At 35.0% G+C, this 24,610-nt stretch overlaps 1 protein-coding gene across 1 annotated transcript; it reads right to left on the reverse strand.

Annotated features, from left to right (window-relative positions):
- Positions 1 to 282: 282 nt before the first annotated feature.
- On the reverse strand, positions 283 to 23,781 carry RGS21 (regulator of G protein signaling 21). The gene is made up of 4 exons (XM_047705650.1): positions 23,771 to 23,781; positions 18,609 to 18,685; positions 14,158 to 14,324; positions 283 to 486 (listed from the first exon to the last, which is right to left on the reverse strand). The coding sequence occupies exons 1-4, from the start codon at positions 23,779 to 23,781 to the stop codon at positions 283 to 285; spliced, it is 459 nt and encodes a 152-aa protein (XP_047561606.1).
- Positions 23,782 to 24,610: the final 829 nt, after the last annotated feature.

The following is a 24,610-nucleotide window of genomic DNA, read 5'->3' on the forward strand; positions in this document are numbered from 1 at the left end:
CTCCCTTGTACTCTCCCAGTAGGAGATTTCTAAGTACCTGATAAAATGAAAAATTCTAAACAAATGACTTAAAACCTAAAGCTATATATATATATATATATATACATATATATATATATATAGTGTTCCGCTGGAGTAAAAAATGTTTTCTAAACCTTAAAAAACTTGTTTTTGTATATTTAAACAATTTTAGCCTTGAGTATGGTGATTAAAAGTTGATTTCTCCTGTCACTTGTTTTTCTCCAAATTGTAACCTGATTATTAGTTTATCATTTACCTTCTCTACAAAAAAGGGAACCATTTCTTGTGATTTCCAACCTGTTTGCTATTTACCAGTTTCTTATAAATCTCTGACTTTAGAAATCGAGGAAAAGAATCCTTGGCCATAAGACTATAGATTAACTTCTGAGCCTCATCAAAACATTTGAGAGTTGGTTCTGCAATATTCTTTGAGATGAGGTCCCTGGTACTGAAGTCAATGTTGATCTGTGGAAATAAGTTTGCATATTTTATTATATTAGTTTAGTCAAGGAATACATGGTTTATACAGTTGGTAGATGCACATATTCTAAACACAACGTTAATCTGATGCAAAACAGCAGAAAAAGTCATACTTTTTTTTCCCTGGAATGCGGAAAGCATGTTTGGTATAATTATTTCTCTTTCTTTGGGTGATCTTCTCTTATTTTTAATGGGAGGACAGTAAAAAGGTGGTCATTTGGGGAAGGAGCCAATAGCAAACTAAGGCACATTGATTGCAAAGAGACCAATCAGAGGCTAAAAACTAACCTGGGTGGCTCAGTTGGTTAAGTGTCTGCCTTCAACTCAGGTCATGATCAAGTCCTCAGATCAAGTCCCGCATCAAACTCCTTGCTCAGAAGGGAGATCGCTTCTTCCTCTCCCTCTGCCTCTCTCCTTGCTGGTTCTCACTTTCTCTATTTCTCTCTCTTGTGCAACCTCTCTCTCTCTCAAATAAATAAATAATGTCTTTAAAAAATAATTATTTTTCCTAGTTTGAGAGGGTTGGCATTGACCGAGAACAGAGGTAAAACCTTATTTTGAGATTATAAAACAATAACAAAGGTGAAAAATCAAACAAGATATTTCATGATTTTAAATATATTTTCCCATAAATCCTTTTTTTCTAGTACTTTAACCCTAATACCAATAATATACTTTCCATAGGCAGAACAATAACTAGGATTTAGTAGGTTGGCTACTACCAACACGTTCCCATTCTCTATACTTCCCCTTGTTTTCCACACAACATTCTTTTTTGCATTTCTATATTTTTATTTCTATTTTCCTCACAACATTCTTTTTTTGTATTTCTAATTTGTATTTCTTTTTGTTTGCCAAAATAAACCAAATAACATCCCCCTCTTCAATGACTCCCATGCCTTCCACAAAGTATACTTGTATGTGTGTGTGCATGTGTGTGTGTGTGTGTGTGTGTGTGTGTGTGTATCCTTGTCCCCAAACAACTATCATACATGAGTATCTTCCGCAAGGTCTAAGAGAGATCTATTACATTGGAACACACCATTCATCTGCAAATCTGTAAAATGCCCCAAACCCTTGGAAGATGCTTGTTCAACTCTACACATATTCCAGGATATACTCTGCGAAGCAGAAAATTTCACATCCAGGGTGTCTAATTTAAATCAAAAATATTCATGAAGTGCAAAAGAGATTTGAATCTTAGAATTAAAAACTCAAGAAAGGCCGGTGCTCCCTCTATCTCATTCATCCTTCTATTTTCTGGCACTTAGCAGAGTATCTGCCACATAATAGGCAATCAATAAATATTTGTTGACTAGAATTAAAATGTCTCTTGGCAAAATGGGGAGATTGTAAAACTTCCATAATTTAGGCGTCCGGTGAAAGAAAGACTACAAATGACAATTTGTGCTTATTGAATTGAGGTTAAAAGAGGCAGACAGACCTATAATCAAACCTTTCCTCAGTTACTTACTTGCTATTCATATGAGTGAAGGACATTCTATAATTTCTTTTAATCTTTCATTTCCATGGTATAATAGGGAAGAGTAATAGCATTTATCTTAAAGTGTTTCTAGGACTAAATGAGATAAGTGATATCAAAATATTTTAATATTATTATTCCAGAAAGAAGAGAAGAAGAAAAAACTTTTAATTTGGAAAGAACCAGAAAGAGGTCACTATTTGTGCACAGATGTCTTCCTTCTTGAGGGATTTCAGCTGTTCAGCGATCCCACATTTGCACCTTTATTTCTCTGATCATCCTCTTAAGTGCTCCATGAAAATTCCAAGCCAAACGCTACAACTCTCTGAAGGCCTCAAATCTGGAATCAATATCTCCTTCTTTATATAGGAAGATGGTGGAGGGCAGTGGAAAGACTTTGGGATAATTTTCTAATCTGTGCTCTAACACTTAGTACCCTGGCGACCCAGGTTGAGTTTTTAATATCTCTGAGCAATGCTTCCTCATCATTAAGCTAGGCAGTTCCTGACTGAGTTTTTTATGAAAATTAAAATAAAATGATCCTTACAATCATTGATTCCACAAATATTTATGGTTATTTTTGGTTATTATGTACCAAATGCTTTCTATACTTGGGAAATGATAACCAACAACTAAATAAATAGCATTATTTTAGAAATAAACTTGAAGGATGAGAAGAAGCCAGTCCTCTAAGTGTGTGTGTGGGGGGACATTTCTAGCAGAAAAAAACAACAAATGCAAAGTTTCTGATGCGAGAAACAATTTGTTATGTTCTGAAAAGCCACATGTCTGGACGGCTGGGGTAGAGGGTGTGAGAAGGAAAGTTCCTGTAATGAAATTTGCCTACAAGTCTTGTAGTGCTTAAGTGCAGTATAAGGAGCTCTTATTTTTCTACTAGAAATAATAAGAAGACAACTGAACAGTTTTGAGGAGGGAAGTGGCATGATGACTTGTTATTAACCTAGTATACTACCTGCCTCTTGGTGGGATCAGTGAATGGTTGTGGTTGTCAAGCCCTTGCAGAATTTTTTAAACATCTGGGGTAGTCTTTCATAAATCCTATCTTATGTTGTGGAGAAATGAGAATAAATGTTGCCTGTTTCCTCCTTTAGCTATACCATTAATTACTAAAAGTCATCATCTGCAATTTGCTTAACTTGGTACCCCCCGTAATAGTAAATATAGCAATTTATCTCACTGAAGCATTCACTCATTGAGGGGAGTTTTCACTGACAACACGGCTGGTGTGTGCCTGGTGCCTGGGTTGGCTTCTTATTATTTTAATTAGAACTGAACACCTCCAATAACTCCACATTTCCTATTTAAAATGTTCAAAGCCTTGATTTTGGCATTCATGGCTTTTACAATGGAGTCCTAACTTCACTTTTTTTTTCTCCTTTATGTGTGCCCTGTATTTTTACCAAGCTAGACACTCCCCCTCAAATTCCTTGTATTTTCCCACCTATGAACATTTTTTCATACCATCCTACTCACCTGAGAGTCACTCCTCTTCACCAAGTCTTTCACAGTCTTTTATGCCCATGAGCCCACATTCAAGTAATATCTACCCTGTGAAGTTTACTTGTGGATTGTTTCCTTTGGACCCGTCAAAGGATTTTTTGTTACTTAGATTGTATTTACATTTTGTGCATCCTTCTCTATGCCTTGTGCCGTGTAAGGACTCCATAAATACAGACTGCATAAATAAAGTGAAAAAATGTTTCTTGATTTGTTAAAAAATCATGTTTAAATTTTAAAGGGAACTATTCCAACATGTAATTAATATTATTTATTAAAATAGATGAAGCTTGTACTTCTGACTTCTCTCTCTCATTTCTCTGACTTGTCTGTTCTCCTACCAAGGAACTGCCAACATCAGCTATGATAGCTGACTGATGAGCAGATACACTAATCCCAGGAGATAATTAGTAGTCTTATGAGGCTGTGTCTTGGCAATTCAGCTTAATGTCAGTGACAAAACATCACACCCACATGTTTGTATAAATGTCATTATTTTTCTCCAAAGTTCTTCAAGCTTGAAATGTAGGAATCAACTCTGACACCTCTTATTTCTTTGCTCTCTCTATTTTTTCCCCTCATTTCCCTTTTATTTTGTAATTTCACAATGGCTCTTTTCATTCTCACTCTTATTTCTCTTGTTTAGCCTTTTATAATGGAATCTCTTTCCCAAATTCTGTAATTTCTAGTCTTACCATGTCTTTCCCTTCTGCACATAATCCGAAGGAAAAAATATGCTTTCAGAAGGAAATGAGATAGTAAGCAGATCTTTGAATTATTATCACGAAGAGATAGATTAAGGAAGAAACTTGCACATGGGCAGGTAAACCAAAAGGAACCCAGTGGATTTTGAGAAAAGGAAAAGCAAGGACCTGGAAAGGAATTAAGGTACCAAATTATGTGGGACCTTGCAGTTCTGTTAAGGAATTTTTACTTAACCTGAGACCAATGGGAAGAAATTTTAGTAAAGGAACATGTTTGGAAAAAACCGTATCACTGGTTGCCCTGTGGTATAATGGCTGGGTGTGGATAAAAGGTAGAAAAATGAAAAAACCTTACGAAAAGTTCAGGTGGGCAGTGATGGTGAATTTGGCAGTGAAACGTCACAGGGAATGGTGGGAAGTGCATAGATTTTAAAAATATCTAGAAAGGAGAATGGGTGAAACTTGTAATTGCATAGTGCACTAGGATGAGCGACAAAATATTGAGGAATGGCTGAATTTTAGCAGTGTTCTGAAGAATGAGATGACAGAAAGTGCTGATGGCTTGTATATGGGGCATAGGTGGAAAAAAATTAAGGATGACTACCAATTACTTATCCAGAGCAAATAGAACAGAGTTGCCATTAACTGAGATGGGGAGACTCAGGTAGAAGAAAGTTTTGACCAGAAGATCAGAACTCAGATTTGAATTTGTTAAGTTTGAGCTGCCCTTTTAAAAATATGGGCACCTGGGTGGCTCAGTTGGTTATGTGTCTGCCTTGGGTCAGGTCATGATCCCCTGCTCTGCAGGGAGCCTGCTTCTCCCCCTACCCCGCTCCACTCATGTGTGCTTTCTCTCGCAAAATATATAAATAAAATAAAAATATATTTAAAAATATGGGACCAGAAAAATTATTGGGAGAATGAATGTGAGCAGAAAATGAAGGGGATTTGCCTTCCCTCATTATAGTGTCTTTTGGGTTATGAGTCAGAACAGTGAAAGAAATTGCTAAATACAGTTGGTAAGGAAGGAGGAAATCGAGTACTAGAAATCAACTGAAGATAGTATTTCAATTAAGAGAGAGTGATCGATTTTGTTAAATGCCCCCCTGAGAAGTCAATATAAGTGAGTATGAGAATTAAGTTATAGAAAGTGTCTTGTCTTTTCTTCTCAAATCCCTTGAAATTTCAGTAAACTGGGAAAATAGTGAAAATATTAGGTCTCAAATACAGAGATAGATAAATAGATAGATAGATTTAAAAGAATCACTTCTGGGGGTGCCTGGGTGGCTCAGCCTCTGCCTTTGGCTCAGGTCATGATCCTGGGGTCCTGGGATCCAGCCCTGCATCAGCTCTCTGCTCAACAGGAAGCCTGCTTCCTCCTCTCTCTCTGCCTGCCTCTCTGCCTACTTGTGATCTCCATCTGTCAAATAAATAAATAAAATCCTTTAAAAAAAATCACTCCTGGGGGTATGTCTGTGAGCTGCATCTTCTACTTTGTTTAAATATCAGCTATGATTTTTGGTTGGGTTCTACCAGAAGATATATGGATAAATTTCTATCTCAAAAAGTAAGGCAGGAGGGGCACCTGGGTGGCTCAGTGGTTAAGCCTCTGCCTTCAGCTCAGGTCATGATCTCAGGGTCCTGGGATCGAGTCCCACATCGGGCTCTCTGCTCAGCAGGGAGCCTGCTTCCCTCTCTCTCTCTCTCTGCTTGCCTCTCTGCCCACTTGTGATCTCTCTCTGTCAAATAAATAAAATCTTAAAAAAAAAAAAAAAGTAAGGCAGGAGATGGTGAGCTTGGAGGAGACCAAAGGTAAGGACCCATCAGGAAGTGACCTTCTAAAGATGGAGCCTCTCCAGCTGTAGGATATTGAGGCATTCCTGAACTGCTTGGGAGCTAGCGGGAAGCTGAGAGGGTCAAATTCTTAGGTCAAGAATCTGGGTGGCTCAGTGGGTTAAGCCTCTGCTTTTTGCTCAGGTTATGATCCCAGGGTCCCGGGATCGAGCCCCACATTGGGCTCTCTGCTCAGCAGGGAGCCTGCTTCCCCCTCTCTCTCTGCCTGCCTCTCTGCCTACTTGTGATCTCTGTCTGTCAAATAAATAAATCAAATCTTAAAAAAAAAAAAAAAAGAGCCCAGGCTAAACAGTGTATCAGTTAATGAAATAAACAGAGTTACATTACTTACTAATATGATAGCTACTTGCATTTTGTTTGTATGGATACAGAGTTCAGTTTCAAGGACTGTGAGAAATATAATATTTCTTTTGCTTATTTTTTCAAAAGATTATGAATTATCTTAGATATCTGAGCCCACTGCACTGTCAGTCTCAGAAAAGAATTGTGATTCTTACTGAATCTCTGACAGCAGAGATGTCATCACAACCATTAGAGGCTTTTAAATTCTGTCAATTTTGAAAAGGCCATGACATAGGTGACAATGAAAGCAATCCACTGCATTAAAATGACTACCTTGCGAATGATGTTTGGGGCAGTTGTTTAAAAACAGTTTTATTCTAAAGATTCAGAATATTTTAATACTCATGGGATTTTGTTAACTCTAAGATATGGCAGCCAAATTCCTCCTTACTACACCAGCAGTTTTAAATCCTTTTGGTTTTCAACAAATTATTTTATCAGGAAGAATACATTTTAAAGGGTACCAGCTGGCTTTCCCATGACCCTCCACTCTGCTTTCTCTATTTTTACATAATTTGAATGAAAATTTTCAATTGTGTTCTCACATTCAAATTAGATAGTCTTTTCCTCATCTAGAAAGTCCAGTGGAGCCGGAGACTGTCGTTAAGCACAGAGTGTGTTCCTGCATATGGAAAGCACCTTACTAAAACAGAGCAGGCAGCGTCTTAGAACTCATTCACAACAGAGCTTGAAAATTACTGTTCAGATTAAAGCCACCTATAGTCATGTTTTTGGTTACATAGTTCTATTTAATCACCACAAACACCTCTTGTATTACTTCATTTTTGACATTATTAAAGGAAAATGAATATCCTGAAATATATTCTCAAGGGTGGCTATTAAAGTTGAGAATGGCAGAGTTTGTAACACCTAGAAGGAATCCATACCTGCACAGGACTTTATCCTTTTGTTCTTATCGGTTTTAGAGACAGAAATCAGTGACATGTGTTGGAAGGTAGTATTAATGTCTCAAATCAGGCAAAGGAAGCAGAAGAAATTATATAACACATGCAATCACATAAATTGATAAAAATAGATGTACATAATGTATATGGATAACACATATGATTGCTAAAAATAGATGTACGTAAGCAAAAGTTATCTGGACTAGCTGAGAGGGAGTCCAATTGATTCGTTTCATTCACCAACCCAAACATGCTAATCCAAGATTAATTTCAGTAGCACAGAGACACATGGAAATTGGAAAAACATCTGAGTGTTTTCTTTTCAAGTTAAAACGTAGCAGCCAGTTTTTCAGAGGGCCAAAATGACACTGCAAATTATTTAGAAGAAGTACTCCTGTAACTCTTTTGCCTCTTAATGTCATAATGAATCTAAACTCGGTGGTTTAAGAAGTTTTATACAAATTAAAGAGAATATGAGAAGAGAAGTAAAGCTTTTGATAGAAAAGAAGATAGACTCTATGTGCCAAGATAATTTTATGTTTTGCCTTTAGCATAAACATCAAGGTTCCCAGCTTTATTAAAAACGTTTAAAATAAATAGTAGATCTAGAGAAAGGAATTTGAAACCTAAGAGCATGGGCTGTAGACCTCTCCTCTCATGATCTGTTGTATCTTTATGACTGCGGGACTCATTATTTTCTCTCTAGGGTTCAGATCATTTTCACCTGTGCAATGTGGGTGATTGTAATATCTCCCTAAGATAGTGCCCATGATGATCAGATATGATAGTCCACATGAAGACATCATGCAGAGATGTCACTTATAGTTTCTTTAGCTCTGTTTCCTTCCTTTACCTCCCTTCCTCCTTTCCTCCTACCCCTTCTCCTTCTCGTCCTTCTTGATCACCTCCTTTTTCTCCTCTCTCTCTCTCTTACATTTTCAGAGGCTTTTAAAGATGAAATAAATAAGGAAGAAGAAATTATTGGGATCCAGGAGGTGACGTTCCTTCAGTCTGCCCTCTGATACAGACTGTGCTGGCTTCCTTCACAACTGTTCTAGCCTTCTAGGCACTGGCTGGTGCTTTGACTTCCTCTTCATCTTTCTTTCCTATCCTTCTCTCCCATTATGTCTAATTCCCTCTATACTCCCATTTCTGGTCAAAGCTCATGTATTATTTTTTTTTTTTTGAGATACATTTTCTCATCCCCCTAGAAATTGATTTTCCTGTTCCTTCTACATATCACCTGTGTTCCCTACCACAACTCTCATGAAAGATTATTGTAATTGTTTTTTAACTGGAGTCCTCCCCACAAAATGGTTAGCTTTACCTAATCAGGGACTCTTGTCTTTTTTCTTATCTGCTCCAGTATGTTTCCTGGCATATACTAGACATTTCATGATCAGTGTACAAAAAATTAGGAAATCAATAAAGAGGCAAACTCATTATATCTGGAGATGATCCTAGAGTTGGGGGACACTGTTGATAAGCAGCAACTTGTGGGGCCGGACAAAAACATCAACATGTTGGTGGAAGTGGCATTAAAAATGCAAAGAAAACATTTGAATCTAAGATGGAGAATACAAGGTTGGCATGACAGTAGTATCAAGACATGCTTCCAAATGCCTATTTTCATGGGCCTCTCTCCACCAATAATTCATATATCTATTTCCTTTCTTTGAGATTCTGTTTAAATCTAACCTTATTTATAATGAAGACCTTATCTTAGTATTTTGTCTCACTACTATTCAATCATTATATCCTTCTACGTATAAGGCAAAGAGTTCCCTCTGTAACTTTTTTTTTTACTTAATCATTTGTTGCTTTGCTATTTTCCCCTAGTTCCATAAATTTCATTTTTTAAACCCAACTCGTTTCAAAATTTCTTTTGAGCCAAACCGTAATTTCAACCTATTTTATTTTCTTGCATTTCCTTATCAAGCTGCCTAGTTCACACAACATATTGCATTATACTTCAGTGTTTTTTTAATCTGTTCTCCTGCCTAAACTGAGCTGCCCTTCCACGGAGATACTTCGTCTTATAAAGGGACGAAGAGTAGACCCAGAATAAGTATTTGCTGATGTGAAATAAAATGTCAATAAATAACATTATACGGACTTAAAAATAAAAGCAAAACACCAGACATAGATATTTTAAGAAGGCTCCTGCACCCATGAAGATACCTTCTCCCCTGTAACTATAGTTTCTTCTTTGTTTTATGAGTTGTGGTGTCTTCACATTTAATAAATACATTTTTATTTATTTTTTTTAGAAGATTTTGTTTATTTATTTGAGATAGAGAGAGAGCACGCACACAGACTGTAGGGAGAGGTAAAAGGAGAGGGAGAAGCAGACTTCCTGCTGAGCAGGAGCCCAATAGCAACAATGCAGGGCTCTATCCCAGGACCCTGGGATCATGACAGGTGCTAAATTGACTCAGCCACTCAAGCGTCCCATTTAATAAATACATTTAAGAATTAAATATTTCATACTAATATTCTTTGACTTAAAAAACTGCCAATATATTTTTTCCTGGATTGGTGATAATATGCAGTTGAATATATATAATTTTAAATATTACACTGTTGTCTGATTTGGAACATTTTCTACTATCTCAAAATGAAAATCAACATAAGCATAAACAGTCTTCTTTCTAATCACATATTTTCCATCCTGAGTAATTTCCTTTTCAGTAAAAAGAATGACACAAATATAATATACATAAATGAGATAAATATAACATGAATATTTAAAATCTGTCAGTGTTTTTAGTAATATGAAAATATTATTTGAAATATTTTGAAGAGTTCCATTCTCTTGAAACCAAATAAAATTATTTTCTTGAAATTTCCAAATATTATGAAATGAGTGGTCCAAATTGAAGGATGAATACATGAAAGTTTAAGATTTTATTTTACACTTACAGGTTCTTATTGTGTACAAAGTAGAGGCACCTTAAAAAATAATTGCTTGTCGGGATGCCTGGGTGGCTCAGTCAGTTAAGGGTCTGCCTTGGACTCACTCAGGTCATGATCCCAGGATCTGCATTGGGCTCCTTGCTCAGCAGAGAACCTGCTTTCTCCCTTTGCCTCCCACTCCCCCTACCTGTGCTCTGTCTCTCTTCCTCTGATAAGTGAGTAAAATCTTTTTTAAAATTAAAAAAATTAAAATTATTGCTTGCCTAATAATTTCCTCATTTTTAAATCACTTAGTTAAAATGTCTGGCTATATTTATACTTTTTTTTCCTCAGTATTTTCTTCTGAAATTGTCTAGGTATTGTCCATTCAACGAATAGCTCTTTTTATCTCAAAACTAGTGATTTGCTAACATGTTTTTATAATGGTTGTTTTCAGGTTGAAACTATAGCCCTAATAGTGACTTGCTTAAAAAAAAGAAAGATTACAATTGCCTAAGAGCTGTTTTGCATGATATAAACCGTAGACATGTGATCTTACTCATCATTCTCATATGTCCTGTGTGGTTGTTATGTGCTTGATTTATAGGTGAATGAGTAGATGGGAAACTGAGGCTTAGAGAGATAGAACAGCTCACCACAAGATTACAGGATTTTAATTTAGGTCTAGGTATCTCTCAACTTCCAGTCTTCCACTATATCACACTATTAGTGTAGAAACTAGAGAAAAGGTAATGCTGTAAGGGAGAGAGCATAAAGTCTAGTTATGATTATTATCATTTCGCATCAAGACCTAAAATTTCAATTTTTGTTGTTTTGTTCAGTGTGCTGTCTTTGCCTGTTAGAACAGGAAAGGGAGAACCATTAGTAATGTCAATTTATAGACAGGGGTTGTTTAGTAAATTTATTATAATCTAATTATAAATTGTTTAATTGCATCAATTGAAAATTAAGTTATGCTAGCAATTTCATAGATGAGGGAATAGAGATGCAAGAAATTAAAGAGAAAATAAATAGGAGTTAATAGACATCTACATAGCATGATTTTGCCATTCTTCTTTACTGTAGGATTTTCTACCAAGAAGATCAGTTGTAATTTTGATTTTTTTTAAAGGAGTTTTAATTTTTTTAAAGATTTTATTTATTTATTTGACAGAGAGAGAGACAGCAGGAGAGGTAACACAAACAAGGGGAGTGGAAGAGGGAACACAAGAAGCAGAAGCGGGAGTGGGAGAAGGAGAAGCAGGCTTCCCACTGAGCAAAGAATTCCATGCGTGGCTTGATCCCAGGACCCTGGGATCATGACCTTGAGCTGAAGGCAGACACTTAATGACTGAGCCACCCAGGAGCCCCAGATTTGATTCTTTATAAGAGTCGCTTATACAACTATAATCAAATGTGGAAAAATGGAGACTATTCTCATATAACTGTCACTCTTGAATTAATTTTTTACTTGTGAAAATCATGTTTTCCAGCTTCCATATCAAATATATGAACTTGTCTTCATAAGTTTGCCTACTAGATAAATCTAAAATGCTTCCCACGCTTTCTTTATCTTTACTACTGCCCATCCAACCTCATTCCCCCACTTTCCATTAGCCATATCAAAATGTTTGTAACTTTCAGGAAACACTGGGGAGCTTTGTACTTCCATTTGATTTCACTGTGCCCTCAGTCCGAAATATTCTTTCTTCATTTACGTCTTGATATTACTCTTTTCATGACATACATTTTTCTTGTGTGAGTCACCCAGAAAATGCATCCCTTAACTCTCCAGATTTAATCACTTTTCCAGTGTGCTAATAATGAACTTCAAATGTGGCTTTATTATTATATTGTTTATTGTGTATTTGACTGGTTTTATTACGTGTCAGTCTCTCCTGCTTTGTGACTTCATTGTGGGGACGAGCACTCAAAAAATCAGTTTAATGAGTTAACATACCCACAGTTGTATTATATTTAACATACAGCTGATGGACAGAGAAATACCTTGAAGACTGTAACTGACATATAATATAAGAGGCAAATGCCCGTTAGTAATTTGGGAGGGTGAAATTTAGTAATCTGATGAACTGGAAACAACTAATGGCAAATAATAGGAAAGATAATGACTATTTCAAATGTACATCTACATAGTTCTTTGTTTTCAGTGAATTTTGTCATATTTGATAATAACTTTTTTAGATACTTCAAGGAGAAAATATAATTATTACTTGAAAAGCAGCCATAAATTTAATTATATTTTATTTAGTCAAATTAATTAGACGGACAAAGTATGAAAAGCCATAAAACTTTTATATGCTAAGATAATAACTATGCTATTTATTTAAATTATTACCACATAAATTTATTTTAGAAGAAAAGATTAGGAAGATAAACAAAACTATTTTGTCAAAATTGATAAATTATTATATATTGTAAGATTAATTGAGCTATAATTAAAAGATGACATTTCTTATTAGAAGACTTTTCATGCAAAATGTTTGAGAATATTATTCTAAAACAATCACTGTTAATTAGCTGAATTCATAGAGAAGAAAAAAATCTGTCTTTCAAATCAATATCACAATAAATAGGATATCTTTAGAGCTGATTTCAAACCCTTTTAGGAAATGACACATTAATCAACTTGACAAATCTCATATACTATATTTTCAATTTTCCAGAATTATTTATTGATTCTTATATGGTGACGGGGAAATGAATGTTGAAATAGTTTCACAGCAGTTAAAATTCTTCACTCTTCACCCACCCCCGCCTCGTGAATTTAAAGCTATGCTTTAGTAGCTCATATGTCTGTAAAGTTATACTAGCCAATGTATGCCATAGTAATTAATGTCCAATTAAAACTTGAACTACTGATATAGCCACTTTATGTCCTAGATTTTCTGAAAGTGTTTTCATTTCACCTATTCTTTTCTTTGTCCCCATAAGTGTAATAACCCTTCTCACATCATGAATCCTAATTTTGGGTCAGAAAATATGATAACTATCCCCTAGGAGGAAATTGGTGTTTTTGCCTCTGTAGGAAAGATGACTTGTACTAGTAGTTTATGTTCAGTACTAGTAATTCATGTAGCTTTCTGTTTAGTACTTATGCATTAAAATTCTTTGCTTATATGATATATTCAGTGAGGAACTGAAATCATTTAAATTATAAATCGCTTAAACTTTAAATATTAGAGGGTATATGGTATATGGGGATGATCATGGTTTTGGTTCTGGAAATGAAATCAAATATAAATGAGGTGTTACATACATTGAACACTTTTTTTGGGGGGGGGGAGGAGAGTTATTACCAGTCATTCCAGGTTTCTCTCTAAGACCCTTTCTACTTTTCTTATCTTAAAGTAGCACAGGTGGATCCTGAAACATTGCTTCATACCTTTGGCTAATTTTTACTATCAAAGAAATAAAGGTAAGCAAATGCCTCTTTGGAAAGTAAGATATTACCTGCCATAATGTGGACATCCAAAATACTAAATATGAAGAATTCATGCTGTTTGTTAACAGTCCTATTTCCCCTCACATATTATTCTAAATTTTTATATAAATTATTCTATTCTAGAGTTCTATTCCATCTTGACCACCATGATTTATAAAAGGGAAAACGAAAGTCAACTTGAAATGCAAGAACACATTGAAGTAACATTTCTATAGGGTAAACTTTAGAGTGATTTAACCTGAGATAATGGAAACAATTTTTCAGGAGTCTGCATGTTGTGCTAAGGAAACAAAAATATTGGTCATATCAGGCACATACTTGCTGAATCAGTAAAAGATAGGATCATCTTAAAGGCACTTCTATTGAAGTTTACAGACATTTCTACTTGAATACATAGTGACAATTTGTTTCCCTTTAGATGGATTAAGTCCTATAATTGGGAGCAGATTTGGTAGCAGGTGAATAGTCACTATCCTGGAGTATTTTCCTCACCTCTTTAGGGGCATCAGCTTCAATGAATTCAGAATAGATCATCTTGGCTTTAGAAGCAATTTTTTCTGCACTTTCTGTTTTTTTGAAGTCTTCACAGGCAAGCCAGAACTCAACATTTTCTTCACTAAACTCTGATTTTAGAAATGTTCGAAAAGCATCCAAACCAGCTATAAAATATAAAAGAAAAACTTTCGTATATCAGGCAGTGCAGTATACATAACCAACAGGAATACATTATATGAGCATTTACTGAGTGTTCAGTGGCAAATATTTATCATCCCTCTCTATGTAGTTGTATGTTTTTGTTTTTAAGTTTAGAAACCTTATTTTGAATCAGTAATCATAAATATAAAATATTCTTTTTTAAAATATTTTTTTAAAGATTTTATTTATTTATTTATTTGACAGAGAGATCACAAGTAGGCAGAGAGGCAGGTGGGGGGGGCGGGGAAGCAGGCTCCCCACTGAGCAGAGAGCCAGAGGCTGGGCTGGATCCCAGGACCCCTATATCATGATCTGAGCTGAAGGCAGAGGCTTAATCCACTGAGCCATCCGGGCACCCCATAAATATAAAATATTCTTGTCTCTATTTCTCCAGTTAACTCCATTAACAAAGAAAACCTGTACTTTTTCTTTCTAGATCTTAAACATCAAGGAGTTGTGTCTAGAGGAAAGTCTTGATGGTGTTAACTTCATGGGAAATCCATGGACTTAGCTTTCTACATCCAATGAACTAAGCCCAAACCAAGCAATGATGCTATATTAACTTCAGAGTAAGAATATCTTTGCTGCTATGAGTTGGTGAGGAAACAATTTGATGCTCAAGAGTTAGATTATGTGCGTTTGGGCTCAAAGCAAAGATGAAAGGACTGACATTTGTTAATCTTGAGTGAATACATCGGCAAATTCAAATCTCTAGACCAAGAAAGTAACCAGCAAAATACTTGGTGTGACTATTTCTCCCCTCTATGTGGTGATACGCAATTTTAAGTCAATAAAGCAAGTGAATGAGCTTTTCTCCAATGTTGTCTTAAGTAAAACACTGTTGTCTCCCATTCTCCCTCATAGTACCTGCTCTAACTTAGCCTGTGCATTGTATTTTTCTCCTGCTCCCAGGTATTCTGAGCATGCATTTCTCCAGAAACTTTAGACCACTTATTTACAGGCTTGCACCCTGTGATTCCCTTAGGTCCCACTTCTCCCCATTATTTGACTTTCAGCCAAATTTACATGGGTATTATTCCTATCTGAGATTAAGATTGTTTCTTTCTTTACCTTCCTCGTCAAAATGTGCCCTGAAATATTCTTCTTTAGAATATCTAGAGCTGGGTGCCTTGGTGGCTTAGTGGGTTAAAGCCTCTGCCTTCAGCTCAGGTCATGATCCCAGGGTCATGGGATCCAGCCCTGCATTGGGCTCTCTGCTCAGCGGGGAGCTTGCTTCTCCTCTCTCTCTGCCTTCCTCTCTGCCTCCTTGTGATCTCTGTCTGTCAAATAAATAAATAAAATCTTAAAAAAAATATCTAGAGCTCACTGAAGAAGGTAATTCTTGCTAAATCAGTTAGGGATGAGTAGGTTGGCTAATTGAATTTAAGTAAGAAAAGAAAATCAAACCTACAAAAATGGAACAAAAAATTTGGTTATCTAATTATTTTTATAACACAAAAAGTATTGGGGAGAATTGAGAGTGAGAAAAATATATGAGTCTTCGCTTGATTAATGAAAATTTAAGCTTAACATCAGGAGTTTTTTTAAAATAGTGTAATTTTGAGGGGGTTGGTAGCATAAATATTGACTGTCGCATGCAATAAATATATATATTTTAAAAAAGGATTGTACCTCTACTTAGATAGTAGGTTAGAAAGGTCATTATTACATTTCCACATGGACTAAAGTAGTACCTTGAGTTCATATCATTTGGTTTCACAGATTGCACCTGTTTGAGCTGAGTATCTGTTTATCAATGAGACTGTGGATCTCTCTGAGGAGGAAAATATACATCAGCGCTTTTGCCTTGGGAAGGATTTGCCTTCCAAAACATTGGTGACTCTCTTCCATCTGCCATGAGGGCCCCTTTGCATTTGCTCAAAGCAGCTCTTCCCTGACTGCATACTCAGAGTTCTGATCCTTCTTGTTCCAAAGTAGGGGTGAATAAGCTTGTGGAGAATCAGGGGAAAGGGAAAATAAACTAGTGGAGAAGAAATGTTAAGAGAAAGTTTATGGAAAAGGGGCCAAAGTCAGCTATTTACAGGTTGTTGCAGGTGGGAAGCAAAGTGATTTTAGTAGAGAAAATAGAAAAGGCTTCAGGAAGCCAGATAAAAGCATCTAAAAAACACTGGGAAATTAAAAATAGATTTGATAATTTTTTTTATTATTTGAAATAGAGTTGAAATAACAAGTCATTACCAAAGGTTATCAGGTACCAATTAAAATTCCCAGTAGAAATATTGGAGAGTGTGGATGTCATTAATATATGTGAGCACTATAAAAAATTCAATTAACTACACATTTATTGCATTTAAAAATACATCCAAGAAGCTTCTGTGACACAAATTTAGGTTATAAAAATCCTCTTAATAACATTCAGTTAAAATTTCCATGAGTTTTGTCTGAACGATGATGAATTGGAGGGTTCAAAACAGAATTTATGCTGAAATCTATTTTATAGAAAGGACAAAGTACACTTTAATGGTATTGAAAGAATGTTGTAGATTCCTGTCTGACAGTACTTTATATGTGTTTCATTAAGGCATATGAGGCCTCCTCCCAATGAGGATTATCTAAATGTATCCCCGAGAGATGGAAAATTAGAGATCAAGAAACTTATTATTTTCTCACATTCAGCAATTTTAATGAAAGACTACTTGGAGATAATAACTATTGTCTTCTTTCCCTCTCCCATCACTCAGTTTGGGACACAATGAAATAGAATCAACAGCTAAAATGAGCTAGTTATCTCGGTCTTGAACACACTATTTTCAGGAGGTATGCAGATGAGACCATTTGTCTTCAGCTCAACATCTTCCATGCCTCTGTTCTGTGGCTCTGTCCCCTAGAGTTCCCCTACTCCCCTACCACCTGCAGGCTTCTAGTAAACCTGATCTGTCCCACTGGTTATACACTTAAGTAAAAAAGAAACATGCCTTTCAAAATTTACAAAAATGCAATTCCTTAGTATATGTCCTTAGTTGAATTCTAGGAGTGATGTGGATTATTTTATGTCTATGCTTTAGGAATTAATCATTTAAGAATTATAAAAACAAAATAGTTTTGTCTAATTCAATTTAATTTTGCATGTGAATAAACAACTATGAAGAATTCACCCAACTTTATTACGTTTTAAAGTTTTCTAGTATTCTGATATTTACTTTGTAAATTTGAAGTAGAAATTCCATTTGATTAGTATCAACAATATTAATTATTAAACATTCTTTAATACCTGTCTCTGCAGAGCCATTTTTTTCTTGTATGAGATACAACTGAGATAAAACTGCTGCAAAACAGAATTGTTTATAACAGAAACAGAAGTTCCAAATGACTACTTTGAATTAAATTTTGGGGTTATTATTTATTGAAAATCAGCTTATCTTATATTGAGTCAATATGAAATAATATAAATACATATCCACACATGTACATATTAATACATTTAAATATGTTTTTGTTTTCACTAAAAATTATAATTTCAGTTGAAATAAATACTTAAAAACTGTTTTTAGCCTCAAGACATGAAAAAAACAAGTGATTATTTAAATTTTCAACTTTTTTTTAAAGATCTTATTTATTTATTTGACAGACAGATCACAAGTAGGCAGAGAGGCAGGCAGAAAGAGAGGAGGAAGCAGGCTCCCTGCTGAGCACCCCTAAATTTTCAACTTTTTAAATAGTTTGTATGTTTCTTTCAGCTTGTAACAAGAATAGTATATATATATATATATATATATATATATATATATATATTCATGTCTCAGGCTAGAAACAGTTTTTAAATATTTATCTCAACTGCAATTCTAATTTTTAGTGAAAAAAAAATTTAAATGTATTAATATGTACATGTGTGGATATGTATTTATATTATTTAATATTGGCTCAGAAGGTAATTTGATTTTCATTATATATATAATGGTAATATATATATAATGATTATATATATACATATATATGTACATATATATATATAATGATAATGAGTCTAAGAAAATGACAGATTTCTTACTTCCTATTTGGGATTTTCATTTTGTGTCAGTGTTTGGAGTTTCTATAATCATGTCTTATTTTAGGTTCTACCTAATGCCACTTAGGTTTAGGACCTATATTCCATCTAGATTTGTGTGACTGTTGGGACTCTTATGCTTCAAATATTGATGAAATTCATATTTTATAATGACTACAACTTTCAGAATTTAAAGACTTACTTTTTAATCATTATATTTTTAAACTTAGTCAGATCTTACCTTGGTTGGTTAAAAGTGTGTCCATATTTTCAGACCACGCCATTGTTTCTGTTGTTTGTGACCTGTAGAAACAACATCTACCCTTGACAATAGCATTGTGATCTTTTTCTTCCGTAACCTATAGTAATATTTGAGTTATATGTATTTGTTGAATTACATAATTTAAAAGAGCTTTGCGCCATTAATCAAACTGCAAAAGGTCAGCAAAAATTGTATAATGTTTTCCACAGTGGACAGCAATAGCAACATAGAGTGGGATATAATTCAGCATCAGCAATTATTTATTAATCTAGCTTACAATGTTATTAATATTTGCAAATTCTTACATCTTAATAAAGGCATGGGAGAGAGATTGATCATGGTTCTATGAAGTATAGTGAATTTCTTCTCAACTGTAAATATATTGATTGTTAATTTATGTGGCATTACTCTGGTCTATTCCCGAAAACTTATCATGATAGCAATAGTGATAAATGAATTATTTTCTAAGTTTTCACAGTATATAAAATTATCCATGTTATAATTAGGTACTTCAAAAAAGTTTTTGAAGTGTTTCAATTAAGGATTTCTAATATGTGATGATCTTAAAAGTGTTTATTTATAGTGTTCTGAGAAACCTTTGCCCCACTTCGAGACAGGCTTTATTTTTCCTTAGACTGGTATGCCTCCAGTTCTGGGATGATTTATTTAAATCTAGCAATCTGTCAGGACAGAGAAATATCTTTTCCAAAGCAGTCAAAAAATTTATAGACTTAAGTCTTCTGAAGAAGGTATACTTTTGGGGAGGTGATGTAGAAATGGTAAATCAGGTTTAAGATATAAACTTTCTGAGATACGAGTATATCATGCATTATTTGCCTTAATAAACTAAGATCCTGATGAGATAAGCTCCCATCCATAGAAAGCATCTGCTACCCAGAAAAAAAAGAAAAAACACTAAGATTACATAGCTGTGGTGTGCAAATGACTTACTTATTATGGAAAGGGATGAGCTAATTGAAAGTTTTTATTAAAATGATTGATGATAAAATAGAGACAGTGTCATATTGAGTCATTCTTATAAAACTCTATCTTTGCATATCAAGGTGACTGATCTTAAATATGCTATGTGAAGCAATATCCATACTTTTATATTGTGTTACTTCTTGTAATTTGCTGCCGTTTTTATTATTTGTGTGGGGGTTTGTTGTGCTCCCTTCTGCTGTTGCAGATGTGATTGTGTTTTCAGATAATAACGGTTGCCCTTATAGAGAGCACATAGAGGAAGATCAGTGACTGGAGATTCATTTTACTACCTTCCATTATTTACATTTCCTGTTGAAACTTTCTTCCCTGATGGTGGGCAGCTGATACTCCTTTCTCCCTTGATTTACTAAATCTTAGGCACACAAGATTTTCTGTGAAACCATTTTTAAATAGTGGTTTTTTCATTCTAATGGACATTTAAATAATTTAGGTTGTTCGATTTCTATTTTCATTAATGGAGGAGGGGACCCAAACCTAGATTTAAATTTACATTGAAGAGCTTTTGTGCACTATAAAACCTGTTATGCTAATAAGCTTATGCTATATTTCATGATTCAAATACTAGGTCTTGTAAGGAGTCCTATTGAATACTGCTAAAATTATCATATGGTCACTTAAAATACACATGTTTAAAAATGACTCTATTTGAAGATTGATATTTGGTGGTTAACAGAGTACTCAGATTGCGATTACTTAGTATGAGTGAAATATATGTTAATGAACAGGGCACTGAGGAGTGTTGAGCCCAAGCCTGGCCACACCATACAACAATTCTGAGTGAGGAACAGCCACCAGAAAAAGCATATAGAAAACCAAACAAAAATAAAAAACCCTGAGAAACAATGTAGACAGAAACGATTCAGAGATGAACATACACTTCCTTGTTGTGTAAGATCTCTGATGATAGGAATAAATATTGTTATTTTGTGGAGGCTGAGAAAATTAAGGCCATCCCACCTCAAGTTTAGCTGATGTGGGAAAGAGACAGAAGAAAATCATTAAAATTCCTTACCTACTGACAAGCCCTTGAAATAGACAGAGTGGCTCTCCCCTGGGGACTCAACTGGCCTCACTTTGAGGTTTTGCTAAGGACAATCTTAGCCTGACCGACCCCCTACCCCAACAGGTCCAACCAGGATCCTGTAAGTCTACTTTAATAATTCCTTTATCTCTAAACCTCCAAGATAGTGTCGAGAATCATTCCCAAGTATATGGCCCACTGATATACATCTAAAGGGTCTCACGAGAAGATTTTTATTATTGGTAATAAATAACCTTTTTCCCAACAATAGCTAGCCCCTCAAGGTCCTGGAGACCTTACTTCCAAAAATCCTTGGAGACTTACATCATCTATAATCCTCTTGTCCTCACCCACCGCTGAGTCTACCCCTACTCTGCCTTTAAAAACTCTGGCTGTAATCTGGTTCAGGGTCCAAGTCCCTACTCCGCTGTGTCGGGTATACTTGGGCCCAAGCTTAAGCATGTCACCTCAGGGTCCAAGTCCCTACTCCACTGTGTCAGGTATACTTGGGCCCAAGCTTAAGCTCGTCAAATAAACCCTCATGTGATTGCATTGGTGCTTGGCTCCTTGGTGGTCTCTTGGACGTGAAAGCTCAGGCATAACAATTTTCCACTACCAAGAACAGTATGTCTGGTCCAAAAACGTTGTGGAACATATATAATCAAATAATGAATGAATGACTGAAGTATTAAAACCTTCAATGGAAGCAGAACAATGGCTTTCAAGATGGTGGTAGGTGACCATGCTAAGGCTATTGAACGTGAGAACTGAATTGCATTAGCTTCAAAGGGTGTAATTAATGGTGGAGGGAAGAGGAGGAAGGATGTGAAATTGTCATGGGGGAGCGGCAGACCATGGACCTCTCTCTCACCCCTGGGGGAGGTGAAATTGGGGGAAATGGACAACATTCATTCTGGAAGGCATCAAGGCAAGTCATGTCATTCAGGGAGAGCCAGAATTTGCTTACACCAAAAGCAAAAGGAATATTCAGGGAAGTCCTTATCAGATGTAAAGGAGTCTTTTAGGAATGGAGATATTTAAATGAATTGTAGCTATTTTTGTTAGTTTCATTAATGTAGGAAAACCTTAAAAACAAAAGAAGAAAACAAAATGTGGGAAATGATGTAAAACCCAGAACAAAAGAAAAATGTCAATGTTTTGAGATATACAAGAATATTATTTTCTATAACTAGAGATTATTAGAATAGAATTAGAGATACTTGGATGTTCTAGTATTACTTAAGGCCCCCCAGATGTTCCATTATTATGGAAAGAAAATTTGCCTCTCAGCTCTCTTAAGGAATACCCCTGCTGGTGTGTGATAAATCCTGGGGTGCTCTCAATTCACTATTTTCTAACCAATTTCAAGTTTGACTTGAAAGGTTCAATTTTGATGACCTGATATGATGGGAGGGTCGGTGGGAATGCAGTATTCACTTTTCTGGAGCTAGTCAAGATGCAACTATTTAAAGGAATAAGTTCTTAATTAACTGTTCAAATTTTTAAATTCTGGGTTGATTGTATATTTATAATTCTGTGGGAGAGTAAATTATTGTTATATATGAATAAGTGAAATAATGTTTTTCCTAGCATCAAAATGTTCATCAATGCATTAAATGTTCATAGTCTATACCACACTGTGTTAGGCAGGTCATATACTTTACCTTATTTAATCTTGCAAATGACAGTCTGTTTTAATCCTACATCACCAGTGAATAAGGAGTCTCAGAGATGCTAGTGAATGGTGCAGTATCTTGCATGTACTAATGGGTAGTTAGAATTCAGACACAGGTGTGTCTCCTTATAACCTAAACTCTTCTTACAATTCTTCCTAGAATGAATGAGTCAATACGTATATGCTCATACTTTGCTCATGTTTTGGAATATTGATAATAAATACTTCAAAAATGCTTTTTCTGTAATAGAGTTTACTGAATTTCACACAAATAATATTTCCTGTAAATAATAGCTAAATTGCAGTTATCGAGTACTCAGTAGAAAGTTTTCAGAAGATAGATTCTGAAATCTCCTTGTCAAATGAAAATGAAATATCAAATGAAAATAGGACAATTCTCATGTTAGATGTGAGTGAGAAATATGTTTTATGTTTTAAAAAATGCAACTGTATACATGTTAAGAAAGAAACTATTGAATTCAAATTGGGGGAAAAAAAGAAGGAGGCTGACTTGGCTAAATTTTACTTGATACATGCTACCTTAAGTAAGTGGATAATACACCACTCTATCATTTCTTTTTCTCTCTTTCTTACTTTGATTTTGGTTGTAACTCTAACAGAGCTTTTGTCTGACTCTTCTCATTTGTGTGTGTGCATTTCCTGTATAATTGTGATGCATAATCAGAGTAACTTCATATGTGTATGATTTGCCATGAAAATTCACCATGTATCTGGAGCCAAAATTGCACTTAGGGTTTCATGGGGTTTTGGCTGATTTCCTTTCTGTTTCCTTCATTAAGAGAGTGCCATCAAGGCCAGCAGTCCCCATATTATGTGTCCGGAGAAGAGCCACGCCAGATGGGAACTGCGTGAAAGCTACCAGTTATCTTGCTAATTGTGCCAGCTAGAACCAGTTGTATTGCATCAAAAAATGTGGAATCCAACAACTTAGCTCTTCACACTCAATTAGCAGTGTGCTGGAGAATGGGAAATTCAAGCAAGGAGCCCATGTGCTCCAGGAAGTGACAGCTGCTAACTTACCCAGCATTTAATATCTGTTTTCAAATTTCTTAATAAATATTGCAATAATAAATAATTTTTGCAAGGATCATACATATCTTTTGCCACAAACTTTAACATTTAATAATTTTGAAAAGCTTCACACACACAAAAAAACTTACTGTTTTTTCTCCCCTGCATAACCTTCCTTTATCTTAGCAAATATGAAAGAATTAACTGCAAAAGCAAGTCATGAATTGTTGACATATTTTAGAAAAGAAGAAGAAATCAATAGAGAAAGGGGAAAAATAAATCAGCAAGAAAGACAACAATTAGCATATTTATCATAAATGAAGGAAACAAAACATCAAGACTAATGAAGGCTCAAATGTTTCATTTGTACATCTTCCGAGATAAAAATAGCTTTAAACAGCAACTCACTTCACTGGCATTTTTCGTTCCACTGTCTGACTGTTACAGGTGATGCCGAATTTCTTTTTCTGACTGATCTTCAAGCTGAAGGTAATGTGACAGCAGGAACATTACAATTAGTATGCAAATACCTCTCCCCTGGGTTACAAATTGGCATTCTTTAAATCATGCTATGCTCAGCTTTTTTCGTTCTGTTGTTAACTTTTCACTGGTCAAAACACTTAAACTTCTAAGTAACAAATAACTCTTTGAATAAATGTGACATTTCTAGAAGTCTGTGGCATAACTGAAATAAATTCCATTTGAAAGTTTGGTTTCTAAAGTTCATATACATCCATTCGCCAGACAACTACTGTTCCCATGAGGTGAAATCAACTCAGAAAGAGACGTATATAAAATTTAATATTCACTTTTAGGTCTTTCTTCTATCTAAAAGATCATTTTTTCCCCTTTGTTCTTTGATTTTTCAGAAAGTCCAAGGAAAACTCTACTTTTAATACACTTATCTTGAACAATTATGTGTGCCTAAGTATTTTTACAATTTTACTCATGGACTAAAACGTTCTAGTACAAGGCATTATATTTTTCCAAAATGTATGTATTTTTTATAGCTTAATAACACACACTTATTTCTTTTAACCACGAATCTCATGGCATGTTCTGCCAGTATTTCTTTATGCAGTGCTGATGTTGAAGGTAATAATGCTTGAATATATTTTTAAAATAGAGTCCATATATTGGTATTTTTATTTGTAGTCAAAGTATTGAACATGTAACCCCGTGCTTCATCTAGCTTTTATCACAATATAACAGAGTCCTTCAGTAGTAAAATTCCACCAGTATATATTT

Source organism: Lutra lutra, chromosome 15 (assembly GCF_902655055.1).
Source record: "Lutra lutra chromosome 15, mLutLut1.2, whole genome shotgun sequence".
Taxonomy (NCBI): Eukaryota; Metazoa; Chordata; class Mammalia; order Carnivora; family Mustelidae; genus Lutra; species Lutra lutra.

Bases quoted from the DNA above. Each gene is read 5' to 3' on its own strand.
- RGS21 (XM_047705650.1), bottom strand. The intron at 14,325-18,608 runs GTAAGATCTGAC...TATATTTTATAG, and splicing joins CACACTTTTAACCAACCAAG to CTGGTTTGGATGCTTTTCGA. The intron at 487-14,157 runs GTGAGGAAAATA...TTATTTCCACAG, and splicing joins AAGCTGATGCCCCTAAAGAG to ATCAACATTGACTTCAGTAC.